Genomic DNA, 13,304 nt, shown 5'->3' on the forward strand with positions numbered 1-13,304 from the left:
AAATGGACACAAAGCTAGATGAAATTCTTTGTGTGAGTTTATTTGTCCTCTTTCATTAATCTAAGAAGTTCAGTTGGGGTGCCAAGTCACCCATTTGGATTGGGCGTGAGGTGGACTACACACTTGAGTCTATTCTGAAAGGGACACCATCTACAGAACCCTTCTAAGATGTGGAGCTCTGCTACAGCCTTTCTGATCTTCATCATGCCTCTGAATAGTCCACATCCATTAATGGAGCTTCTGGGCTTCCTACAGAAGCAAGGTCTGTTCCTTAGCATCTCCACATACCAAGCAACCTGTGTACCAGTCAGACTTACCCAGTGACCAAGGGGTCCAGGTCTGCCTGGGACTTTCCAGTTTTAGCTCAGAAAATCTCACATCCCAGGAAGTCCCTCATTCACAGGCAAACTTGGACAAGTGGTCACCTTTAGATCTAGGACTATGTGGCTTTCATCTACCTAGTTAGCACAGGTTGCTCCATGAGCTACAGAAAAGTCTTTCCTTTCTTCCTATGTTATAGGCAATACTATATATTTATTTGCTCTTACTTTTCCTCTTAATACACTGCCAGCATGTGGTTTTCTTTTCTTCTTATCCCTTTGTCTAGAATTCTTCCAGCAGCTTAAACAGACTCCAGCAAAGCATCCATTTGATGCATCCGTAAGATTCAAGCCATTTCTGTTTAATCATGTCACTGCCCTAGAGTGACATATACGTGTTAGCCAGCATATTATTTATACTTTCTGGCTCTGAAATTGTTTTTAATGGAAAATTCTTTTTCAGTTATCCAGCCTTGCAATTAAATAATTTTGAATGAAAAAAAGAAAAGCATACATTTGAAAGCCTTCTTTTTTCTTTTACATCTTTACTGGAGTATAATTGCTTTACAATGTTGTGTTAGTTTCTGCTTTATAACAAAGTGAATCAGCTATACGTATACATATATCCTCATATCTCCTCCCTCTTGCATCTCCCTCCCACCCTCCCTATCCCACCCCTCTAGGTGGTCACAAAGCACTGAGCTGATCTCCCCATGCTATGCGGCTGCTTCCCACTAGCTCTCTATTTTGAAAGCCTTTAAGTAAGAAGTAGGAAGGCGATGCCTTACCATCTCTCGACATTCCTAGGGCAAGACACTTCTGCAGTCGGCAGTGTTGGCAACGGTTTCTGTTGGTTCTGTCAATTAAACAGTTTCTCTGCCTCGGGCAGGAGTAAGAGGCATTGTTCTGCTGGCTCCTTCTAAAGAATCCCTAGAGGGAGAAAGAGAATGGGAGGGAGATAAATTTATAAGAAGCGACCATTAACAGAGATGATAGCTACATTTTCTACAGTGAACGTCGTTAACTGAGTTCACTTTTTAAAATTCTTTGGCTACCTCTCCTTGGACTGCTTACAGATGCTTCTACTGGGGAAAATTTGGACTCTCTGCAGAGATATGAAGGTATCATTCATTCATTCGTTCAATCAATGTGTACTAAAGACATCTGTGATGTTCTATGCAAAGTAAAACAGAATAGAGTTCCTGCCCCCAGAGAGCAGTGGGAAGGGAGTGGCAGAGGAGAGTGTCACGTATGACAAAACTTCATGGGGACAATAACACAGGAGTGTGTCAAGTGCTGTGGGAGTGAGGAACTCTGGGTACTGAGTAGTGTGGGTTCCATATGCGCCACTATCTTCCTAGTTTCTAAGAAGCATTTTTATCCATTTGGAAATTTTTGTATTTGGCCAGAAGGTATCTGGAAGGTTGTTTTTCTAAGCAGTGATGTACCTTAGAGTCAACCACATCTTTGAATAAAGGAAATATGGTATAAAAACTGCTCAGTAGAAAACAGACAATAAGTAAAAGCTGAATGAATGCTCTCTACTTGGCCTCAGGCTGTAGCGATCTAGGAGGTCTTCATGCAAGTACATTTAGGTCCTTCTGGTACAAAATGAACTGCCTTGGACCATACATCACCCTTATAAATAAACCCACAGCTGAGTCGATTATTTTTTTAATTCTTTGGATACCACCCACCTTAGTTCTCTTACCAAAAATCCTACTGGGGTAAATAAACATTTTCTCCAGAGATATGAAAGTATCCTTCACCCATTCATTCCCCTATTTAATTAGTTTCCCTCATCACTCCTTGTCCTTGAATTACAATACAGCAAAAGTGCAAAGTGCTACAAACAAAGCAGTGATCTACAAATAGATTTACCAAGAGAAATTTTAGGAAAAGATATCCTGTACTATCATCTCTCGGAAGGAGGAAGCCTAGAAAAGGTCCAGGATGGTCACGCAATGCCCATCTCGCTGAGAGGCCTGGAAGAGGTCACTTGACTTCTGTCAAACAGTTTCCTCAACTATCAATGGGAGGATGGTGCAGGGCTGGGACTAGGGTGAGACTGGTGAGGCAATCACCTTGGTCACACATTTAAGGGGTGCCAAAAGATGTGGTACTCAGGATAAACATTTTAACACTGATTTTACATGTTACAAATCAACATTAATGCAAACTCCCCAAAAGTTTACATAAAAACAGAATTAAAATTATCAATTTTCCTTTTGCCTCAGGCTTCCATATGGCTTGGCAAGGCACTGTAACAGAGAGCTTGGCCAACCTTATGAAAAGCCTCAGAAAGGGATGAGTGGCCAAGTACCTCTTTAGAGAGGAGTGCCAATTGGTTTTGTGGCTGTAATCCTCAAGCCATTCAACAACAAGAGCTAGTTTTGCCCCCACAGATCCATGCGTATTATTTATTTAATGAACCAGTGGTGGCAAAATAAGATATCCAATTGGCCAGTTTGTATGAACTCATGGAGCCCTTAAACAAGAGATCCCATCTAAGCCCCCAGAGGTTGAAATTATGTACTTCATATACTGTGAAAGCTGTCAGAAGGCATAACCTCAGCTCATCGGTCTTGATTGAAGATGACTTGGAATTTACATTTTACAAGAGAATTGTGTGGTTTTTACCTATGGATACTCTTAAGTGCCACTTAGCAAAGGAGTTGACAGAAGAGACTTTTTTGAAGTCACAGCTACAGCCCTAATTTAAGGCCAATTTGACATTAATTGTGAGACATTTCTTGCTTATCTGTTGCTCATTACTGCAAATGAGGTTTCTGGCATGAAAAAGAGATTTCGTTTTAAATTTTTATTGGATGAAAAGGAACTTGAATAAGTGCACAAGCGGAAATGATGTTATTTAAAATGGGTGGTTTATGTTGATCTGAAAACAGTATTATGAAAATTCAGAGGTTGATACTAAATGTGCTGACATTGATATCTTAGTCTGAGCAGAATTTCTTGAGTTTGCTATTTGGAGAAAAATGTAGCATATTTACAAATGTGGGCTTTTCCATGAAATAAAAAGAAGTTGTGTGGTGTACAGTATCATTTTGACTAAAACCTCAGAATATGCTTCAAAATGACAGCATAAGTTCTTTGATCCTGGATTGCTTCTTTAAATAGAAAAGATGACAGGAGCCTAAATACTCGTTCTTGACTATTGACCTGTTGGAATGTATCTGTTCAGTAGTTAAACCTTTTTTGGAAATCACTGCTTAAAATGTTTAGTTCCTTAACACGACCATAGCCTCATATTTTGAAAACAGACATTTTCTAAATACGGCTTTATACAATGAAACACAAAACATTTCCACTTTGACACTGAGCTACAAAACATTTTTTCATGGGTACTGTGTAAACTAGACCAGAGCTCTTAAAATTGCATAATAAACCAACATGGTGGAAGTGATTTCACTGGAGAGGTGTCTGATTCCAAAATTATTAGTATTTAGGGGAATTCCCTGATGGTCCAGTTGTTAAGACTCTGTGTTTCCACTGCAGGGGGCATGGGTTCAATCCCTGGTTGGGGGAATAAATCCTGCACGCCACGTGGCATGGCCAAAAAAATAAAAAATGAGTTAAGAAAAAGAAAACAAAATTATTAGTGTTTATGAAGAAAACTGTTTGTCTATCTGCCCAGAGGAAGTAATAACTTATTCTAGAAGGGTAAAAAATTGCTGATTCGTAATTTTGCTTTAACATGTCTTGTGGTAAGTTGAAAAAATTGCATTAAGGTGAATAACATGCAATTCTTAATTATAGGTCTGCAGAAGAACAGAATACAAGGCACATCTCATGATGTTCAAAGATGGGTTACTGCTAATCACCTCTAAAGCCAGTCAGTATGTTGACGGGTTAGGACATTTCATGTTATTCTGCCCCCTCTGCATCCCTCCCCTACTTTATTCTCATTTAGTCCTTTTTCTTTTCTTCCCTCCAGTTTCAATTCCAGGAATCATAATTTTTGAGACTATTATGAAGACACTGCCGATTTTTCACATAGCATGACTATCTGAGTTACAGTACGTTTTGTTTCATTTATATCTGAATGTCTTATAAGATTAAAGTTGGTTCTTAGAATTTTTGATTGTGCCGCATCTCCTTCAGTTTACTGACCTTAAATTAATGATTCACTTTGCTTGCATCTTTGATCAAAAATATAATTGCTTTTGCCAATAACTTTGCCAGTCTATCACTTTCCCCTCCTGGACTATGTCTGCATTTCATTTGTTCTGGTTACATACTGCCCTTTAAAATTGCAGAATTGTTTTCATTTCCCCCTTGATATTTAGTCTCTCACCCTTTCTTTCCTTCTAAGGATTAAATTTAAACATTTACTCTTAAGTTTCAAATTTCTCTTATTTCAGATTAAGTCTATGTTAACTGCTATTCCTCCAGCTTTGTGTTTTAAAAATCAACTTGCTCATAGGAATTAGTTTGTCTTTGGAAGAATTGGTTGGATTTGTTGTGGAGGAGAACACTAGACTGAGAATGAAAAACAGAGAAAGAAACATGCTTTTGGCCATGTTCTCTCACTACCTAGATTAGTGACATTGGCCATATGACATAATCTCGTTTAGACCTCAGGATCTCATTGATGAAGTTGGGGCAGATGATTGTTAACTGATCAGAGATTATCTGCTCCACTTTTAACATTCCATGCTTCCAGTTTTCTTTTATTTTTCTGGAACATGAGAATAAAAGATGGTCACATGCATATTGCAACTGCTATCTCGACGGCTTTCTCAAGCAAATAAATAAATACATGGCCATTAGCTTATAATCTGTATTTTAACCTTTCATATTGATATAAATGTGATGGAGTTTACTGGACACAAAACTGTTAAAACAGCAAATCAGTATTTATAGCTCTGTAAATGTGAATAATTGAAGCTTTTAAATGTTAATCCATTTTTAAGCACCTGCTGATGAGTTAGACAATGACAAAAACGTAAAAGGCCAAAGAACAGAAAATCAACCCACCCACCCACCAAGCAAGAATTCCTGAGTGTCAGCAGCAGGCACAAGAATCCTTTAGCAGGCCTTTCAAAAGGTGTCACCTCTTGCACTGTGAAGTACACAGATGCCTGAGGCAAACGCGGATGCTGTTGGCAGTACTGAGTTAAAGTCCCATACCTTGCAGCCTTCACACGTGATGACTCCGTAGTGGATCCCAGAGGATTTATCGCCACAAATTTTGCATGGTATCACTTCAATTTGTGCTGAAAGGGGAAAACAGACATTTTTGAGCTTACGGAGTTGTTTCCTTTTCGCCCTCCGATCTCCCTTCCCACCTCTCCCCGCCATGGCTCAGTGTTTGAAGACACTAGGATGGGGGTGGGGCTGTGAGATCACCCACTTCTATTTGAACGGCCCCCAGCTGCTTCTTCTAAGTAAAGGGCATCCATTTACCACTGTTTGTTTTGTTTTCCTCAAACTAAAAAATATAACCAGGGACCAGAAGCTTTCTAAACTTTGGCTTTCACTGTTTTCTCCTTTTTTTGAACTTGACCTTCATGTAGTGTGACTTAAAAATCCCTTGAACCTGTGGCTTTGGTTTTCTTATTTTGCACTTCAAACATTAAGTCACTGAGAATGATCACATTGCCTTATTTCAATATTATTTTACATAAGTAAATAAGGGAAACTGGAAGGGGTGGAGGTGACTTTATACATTAAGTGGTTGGATGATTACTTGTGAAAATGCCAATGATGAATCAGTTCAATATTTATTAAGCATCTATATATCCACTAAAATAATAAAGGTTGTTGACACAAGATAAGATATACTAATGACACTAATAATTTAATAAAACAAAATGAATACCTGGCGATATCAGGGGAAAAATAATAAAGCATATGGGTACTATTACTTCAATAGGAACTGAAATAATTTCATTGGAGATGAAGACATTCTGATTTTGAATATTGTGTAGGAAGTACAAGGCAAAAGGCATTTCTGCAAGCAGAATGGAATGAAGGAGGCCCCGAATGATTGTGGCTTGTGATCACTGAGACAGGCAACTTGGTTCTAATGGAAACTTGGGCCGTATGGTTGGATAGAGGGAATGATGTCAGATTATCAAGCTCTTGGGAGTTAGGCAGAGGAATTTTCACCTGACATCACTGGCCATAAGGAATCAAAGAAGTGAATGAAGAAATGATGAAAGTGATGGTTTGGGTACTTTAGAAAGGTGAGTTTGGCAGGTTAACCAGACACAAATGGAAGACTTAACTAAAAGACTATTCCTAACCTGGGTGTTAGGAGCTGAAGGTGTGAATTACATCGGTGGCAGGATAAATGGAGAGGAAGAAGCAAACAGAAAGACAGCTCAATGGAAGAGGTGAGAAGATAAAAGAAAGAAAGGATACAGAGGTGGAAATTGATGAAGAATCAAAGGTGACTTCTAGCTTCCTAGCCTTGGGTGTAAGATTAAATAGTAGGTTTGACATACATGGTTGGTTGGTAAGCTAATTCCTTTGTGGAATATGGTGAGGCACGGGATTTCCATTTTGCATGTGTGCAATTTGGTGTCATGTCTTGTAGACACCCGTGTATAGAATCTCTTGGAAAGATGATTTTAAGCCATCAGCTTTGAGGTTATGGATGAATCCATGATATAAACTTTATTTAGAATGTAGTAATTCCTACGTCACTGATAGTATTCTCAGTGTTGTTAAAATTATACACAGTAGGAAGATCTGCTATTCCTTCTCCCAATTTAAAATAATTATGCAAAATATGCTTCAAAATGCTTTATACATCAATCTGCCACTTGGATGCTTTTCTACAGTTTCTCACCCTTGAATATACAAAACAAATAAATGCAAGACATAACCCTCTTTTTATTGTTTTCATTAAAAAAATAATACTTAGCTTTAGGGGAGCACATTAAATTTTGTTTAAATTAAATATTTCACAGTAAGTTCAAATCATCTTTATAAGCAAAAAATTCAGTTATGTCCCTATTTTTCATATGAGAAAACTGAGGATACAGGTGGTTAATGACGCCTTTGAGGTGACTCGGGAAATGATGACGGGAAATTAGCTGATTTTCCTGAGATTTCATTCAGTAACCGTTTCTCTGCTTCTCACAAAGATAAAATACAAATACAATTTTGAATTCCTATATTATTCCAATAGCACCAGTTAAAGAGATAATGATAAAAATATCAGGAGAAGAGACAAATTCAACTAAAATACTTATTAGACTAAGTGTTTCTATTTGCTTCTGATTTTATATATGAACTAGGATTTGTCTTCAAAATTGTGGGATATGAAAAAAATGTGAGATTTGATGTCACTCTATTCTGTTCTGTCCCCCTGGATTCTAGTACCTAATCTGTTAATGATTGGGCCCATGACCAAGAAAAAAATCTCTGATCTTGTTTTCTGGTTTGTAAAGCTTAGCTGACAAACTTCATAGAGGTGTGAGGATTAAATGAGATATTTTATGTGGCAGTACCCTGAAAAGAGTAAAGAGCTACAAAATGTCAATCTTCATCATCACCATCAAAAACATCATTATTTCTGATGTTTTTGGACAAAAAATATGACAAGCCACATTATTATTCCTTTATTAAAAAATCTAATCATTAAAAAACCCAAACAAATGACACTATAAGCTTTTTGTACCAGGTTTTGTCTTTTTTTTTTTTTTTTTTCCAGTGTAACCTTTCCAACTGTGGATTTTTTACAATGATTGCAAAATTGACTAAAAATCCCAGGTATCCATTGTACAGTTGTTAGGTTTATATGATATTAAGTCAGAGGTGCTCTTTGCATAAATTACTCCCCAGGGAGTAACTTACACATGGGGAGAATCTGCTTCAATAAGTTCTTAATTATAAAATGATCTAAGTCTAAAGGAAATGAAAATAGAGGTAATTTGCCCCCTGGGGTGTGAGAAGATGTTCTGGAAAGCCACAAAGGTTATCTTACACAACTTCGGAAATACAAATGGGATAAGGAATGATTCGATAGAGCATCTGCATATTTATACATATTTATAATTCTAGCTCAACATGTAATCCTGAAGAACCATAAACATTTTAACGGTATCTTTAAAGAGAAAGAAGTCACTTAAAAGTGTGTATGTGTAAGCCTGTTGTGTGGGAAGGGGTTATCAGTTTGGAAAATCTATGACCATTTTTACCTACTATGGCAGAATAGATCATCTGAGGTTTATTATAGGTGAATATAAATTTAAATAATTTAAAGTACGAATCCTTTTCCTTTTCTCTCGTTTAAAATAAACTGCTTCTGAGCTACAGATTCACAGTTCACACTATGTATTTTATAAAGCACATCTTCAAGGCAGGGTATTTCAGACACTAATTACGACAACACATCACATTATTGCTCCAATGTTTGCCATTTCTAAATGTCTTGCCATTACACCAGTCATTGTTTCCTGTGCGATTGTCTTTCGGTGACTGCGGATCTAGAGACAAGCTATTTACCGTGGTTTCAAACTGAACATCTAGGGAGGATTTGGTGGCTTGGACCTCACCAGCTGTGACAATGAAGGTGATAGAGGCTGAGGAGGGAGTTCAACTTCCATACTTTTGCTGGACTCATAGATTAATTCAACAATAGCCTCTGTGAGACGAATTTAAACGGGCTGCAGTGCCCTGAGAGATGGCTTGAGATGTGCTCATTTATCAGGTTTTCAATTTCTTATATCGTCCTTTCTCTTACATTTTTCTATTGGTAAGCCTTTGTGGAGACTGTAGTTAATTTTTATTTACCAATTAAATTTTTTTGTTTATAAAAGCAATCATATATTGTTTATTTGGAAATGATATTCTTATAGCATCAAAGAGTGTCAGGGAAGATTTAAAATAATTTGATGTTTTACTTCATATTAGAATAATTCATGAAGCACAACTAACTTAATATCCCCTGATTTGGCAGGCAGGTCCTATTCAACGATTGCAGGGTAGTAATCCAAATTTGTCTCCCTCTTTGAAGACGGCAGTTCTCACCCTGGAGTACTCCTGAAGGCCCTTCCTTGCTGAGGGGCCCTTAACACAGCATCACACAAAGCCACCATGCTTTTCATTCTCCCTGCTTCTCAAAATATACATATCTTTAGTTCTACTCCTTCAGAAGCCCCAGCTGTGACACCAGGTATCAAGGTTAAATAAACTAATCCGGGCTAATGCGTTAACTAGAAAATGAATCACTTTGATTCATCAAAATACCTTAACTGTTAAAAGCATCCGTAAGGAATGGTAGTAATAATGGACCTTTTACGTACTTTCTGGTTGGTGGAAACATTTTTGACTGTGTGAGCTCCTGTGGCTCTCCTTTCTTACCATTCCAACTCTTATACCTCAGCCCGGCCATTTTTATATTCTGGCCATTTTAAATCCATTGAGGACAGAGTCCAGGTCATACTTCTTTTAAAATATTTTCTATGGAGCCTGAAAGAGAATTCTTATAACTCCTTAAAGCAATAGTCCTAATTTTTTTTCCTTCAGTAAAACCAAAAGATTTGACACTCCCTTTTATGAAAGAGGCTTTAAGTAATACTGATTTTCCATATTTGGGGTGAGGAGAAGAAATCAAAATCTCAAGACTGGAGTGGATATGTGTTTTGAAAAAGGCCCCCTGGTGATCCTGATATGATAAAAGGCTCGCATTGAGAATTAAATGAATCAAATTATTAACAAGGAATTCTCTGTAGCACGTAAGCCACCTGCAAAGGAAATAAGATCCTGGGATAAGGCCAGAATCTGAAAATACTAAGGAGTGACCAGTAGTTCTCTCTATATTTCCTGGCTTTTGTTTGGGGGCTATACTTGCAGCATCTTTTGTTTTCTTAAGGGAAATATGAAGCATCTACCCATAACCAGGATAACTCCCATTCCTGGACACTGGGTTTGCCTGCCAGTTCCTCCTTCCCAGAATTTTACAGTTATGCTAAAAGTGGGCAGTGCGGGAAGAACTCTTAATGTCTGAGTGAAGCACAATTTGCATATGTAAAAGTTTCCAATACAGATGACTATTTTGGTTAAAAATCTTTTTGCAGATGGTCTCAGTAGCCCAAGTTGTATCTCCTACTTAGATTGTATCTCATGTATCATTTGTGGCAAATCTGAATTAACATCCCTGTTTGTACTCTTTTCCTCTCTCATTGGCAGATTAAGTATCTACCTCTATTAGGTACAAAACTTTATGATATCACATAGCAACAGCCCCAAAAGATGAAGCAGGTATTCCTGAAATCTGGTTCCACTGTAACTTTGATTTATCAGAAAATAGCTCCAAGATTGGGGTGGGATGAAAGTGTGGAAAAATGAGACCCTCAGGAAAAAAGTAAAAGTCTTTGAGCCTTTGCCCTTGTACCATGTTATGCGGTTAATTTGAAAAGATTCCAGATATTGGATCAGGTTTGTGTTCTCGTTTATCTCATCAGGGCACAGAGTATCTTAATCCCAGCATCCTGCTTAAATACCAAATATAGTGCATGAAATTCAGTGTACTCTAATTCCTACTGGAATGCCCTCACATCTATCAGTATTTGGGGTCACTCTTTCTTCTCAAGCTCTTCTCTGTAGTATTCAGGGTGGTGGTCTGTGTGAACTTTCTGTTCTATTCAGTTGATAGACAGCTTCTGAATGATCTAAAGATACCACTTATTTTTATATCACTATAATTCCCTACACTGTATATCACTGGAAACTACAGTAAGAAAAAAAAAATTACTATCATAAGATAATGGCAAAAAATGATTTTTTCCAAAGGCATAATTGGTAGGATTATCATGAAGGGAGTTGATTTATCTTTTGCATATTAGCATTTACCCCTAAAGAGTTGCTTGCTTACTCTGACTCCCCAGAAGAGTGAAACAACAGAGAATGAGACCAACGAAGGCCAACAGAGAACAAGGACAGAAATTAGTATTATCATTAGTAGCATTACTGATAATAAGTTAAATATCCCCCTTGGAAGCAAAGCAAATCACTTTTGTAAGTCGTGGTGGTTTTAAACTCATAATTTTTGAATTAATTCCCATTAAGTACATCTTGTCCTGTCAAAGTGTTAATTATAATGAGATAATGTGTGTGTAGGACCTGACATCATTCAGGTTGAAAGCAGTTAATGTCTCCCGTGACCACTCACAGTGTGGTCTGTAGACCAGTTGCATCGGCAGGACCTGTGAGCATGTTAGAAATGCAGACTATCAAGACTTGCCCAAGCCAACTGCATCAGAATTTGCTTTGAAACAAGCTCCCAGGGCAGTATTCAAATTTGATAAGAAATGTTCTATGATGTCCAGGTAATTACAGTTTTAGCTACTATGAGAATTGATGGAATTTTTAATTTCGCTGGCATTACGGGAAATAAAAAACTTTACAGGATTCTGGAAAAGCAGATTCTGCTATTGTCTTTTAGGCATTTCTCTTTTGTTCAAAAGGCAGTAAGACAATTGAAGGGTTAGTTATAAAAAAAACTCTGGTCATTAATTGCCAAGGCAGAAGAAAGAGAAGCCAGGGTATTCCCAGAAACATCTTGCGTTACTGTAATGAACATCCAGTGTACCGGTTTCCTTTGCAGATTTAATGGCTGTCAGCTGTGCCTACATCTTCTTCATGTTACAACACTGCATGGCAGTGTGTCCCCCCTCTTCTGTGGACTCCCTCTTGGGGTTCTGGATGCTAGCTCACTCTCTGGATCCTCAGTGTGAAAAAGCCTCTCTTGAGAAGATTAAAAAACAGTTTTTCTATTTTAGAAATGGAATTGCACCAAGTTTTCTTCTTTTGTTAAATCTAAGAAGGTCAAACAGTGTTTGGAACAGAAATGAACTCATTTCAGCTAGCCATGGTAATTCTGGAAATGAAACATTTGGAATGCTGCCCCGTCTCACGGAAGCCGATTAGTTAACATAGAGTTCAATAGTCATGATGGATACTCATCACATTCCTCTCCTCTATCATAGTGCTGTCTTGAGATCTGCTACTCAAAGTGTGGTCCCTGACCATCACACTGACATGGCTTCGGTGCTTGATAGAAATGTGGGCACTTAGGTCCTACCCTAGACCAACATAATCAGAATCTGCACTGTAAGAGAACCTCTGTGATGCAGAGTAAAATTTGAGAAGTTCTGGAAGAGAGAAAGGAAAGACCTTCTACAATTTAACTCTCAGGGTATCTGCCCTCAAGCTCCAACTCTCTGTGAAGACAACTTTATATAAGAAAAAAAGACATGCATCCTCTTTGATAGCTAATTCTTCCAGTTATAAAAAGAAGAAAACAGCAGTTGTTGTGCTGCAGTGAAAAAACTTGTCTCTCTTTAGTTCCTTAATTTGTTTCTGAACCTCTTTCTCTAGTCTCCATTTAGCTGAAAACTTCAATAGGAAATTCAAGTTTATGCAGCACCACCTTCACTGAAGGAGGGCAGGGATGGAGAAACTCCACACATCAGGTCACACAGATGATTCAGAGTGACCAGGCAGAGTTAATTCTCTGGAGAAAAAATCAAAAGAGCAAAAAAGCCTCTTTTTAGAAGATGAAAAAATACAGCTTTTCTATGTTAAAAATCTAATTGCATTAAGAGAATGAAGAGACAAGTCACAGACTGAGAGAAAATATTGTAAAACACATATCTGATAAAGGACTTCTATGCAAAATATTCAAAGAGCTCTTAGACTTCAAAAACTGGGCAAAAGATCAAAACTGACACCTCACCAAAGAAGATATATGGACAGAAAATAAGTATATGAAAAGATGCTCAATGTCATATTATATTAGGGAATTACAAATTAAAACAACACACTTGTTAGAATGACTGAAATCTAAAAAAAAACTGACAATACCAAATGCTGGCGAGGATGCAGAACAAAGGGAATTCGTTGCTGGTGGGAATGCAAAATAGTACAGCCCCTTTGGAAGACAGTTTAGCAGTTTCTTACACAGCCACATGGTGTTACCATATGACTCGGCAATTGTGCTGCTACGTA

General features: G+C 37.7%; 1 protein-coding gene across 1 annotated transcript in view; it reads right to left on the reverse strand.

Annotated features, from left to right (window-relative positions):
- RORB (RAR related orphan receptor B) overlaps positions 1–13,304 on the reverse strand; it is a 181,578-nt gene that overhangs the window by 44,755 nt on the left and 123,519 nt on the right. Inside the window, exons 2-3 of the mRNA XM_060014625.1 lie at positions 5,472–5,557; positions 1,109–1,250 (exon numbers count right to left, since the gene is read on the reverse strand). Coding sequence (XP_059870608.1) covers positions 1,109–1,250; positions 5,472–5,557 — 228 coding nt within the window. The remainder of the gene's footprint in view (positions 1–1,108; positions 1,251–5,471; positions 5,558–13,304) is intronic.

Source organism: Delphinus delphis, chromosome 6 (assembly GCF_949987515.2).
Source record: "Delphinus delphis chromosome 6, mDelDel1.2, whole genome shotgun sequence".
Lineage (NCBI taxonomy): Eukaryota > Metazoa > Chordata > Mammalia > Artiodactyla > Delphinidae > Delphinus > Delphinus delphis.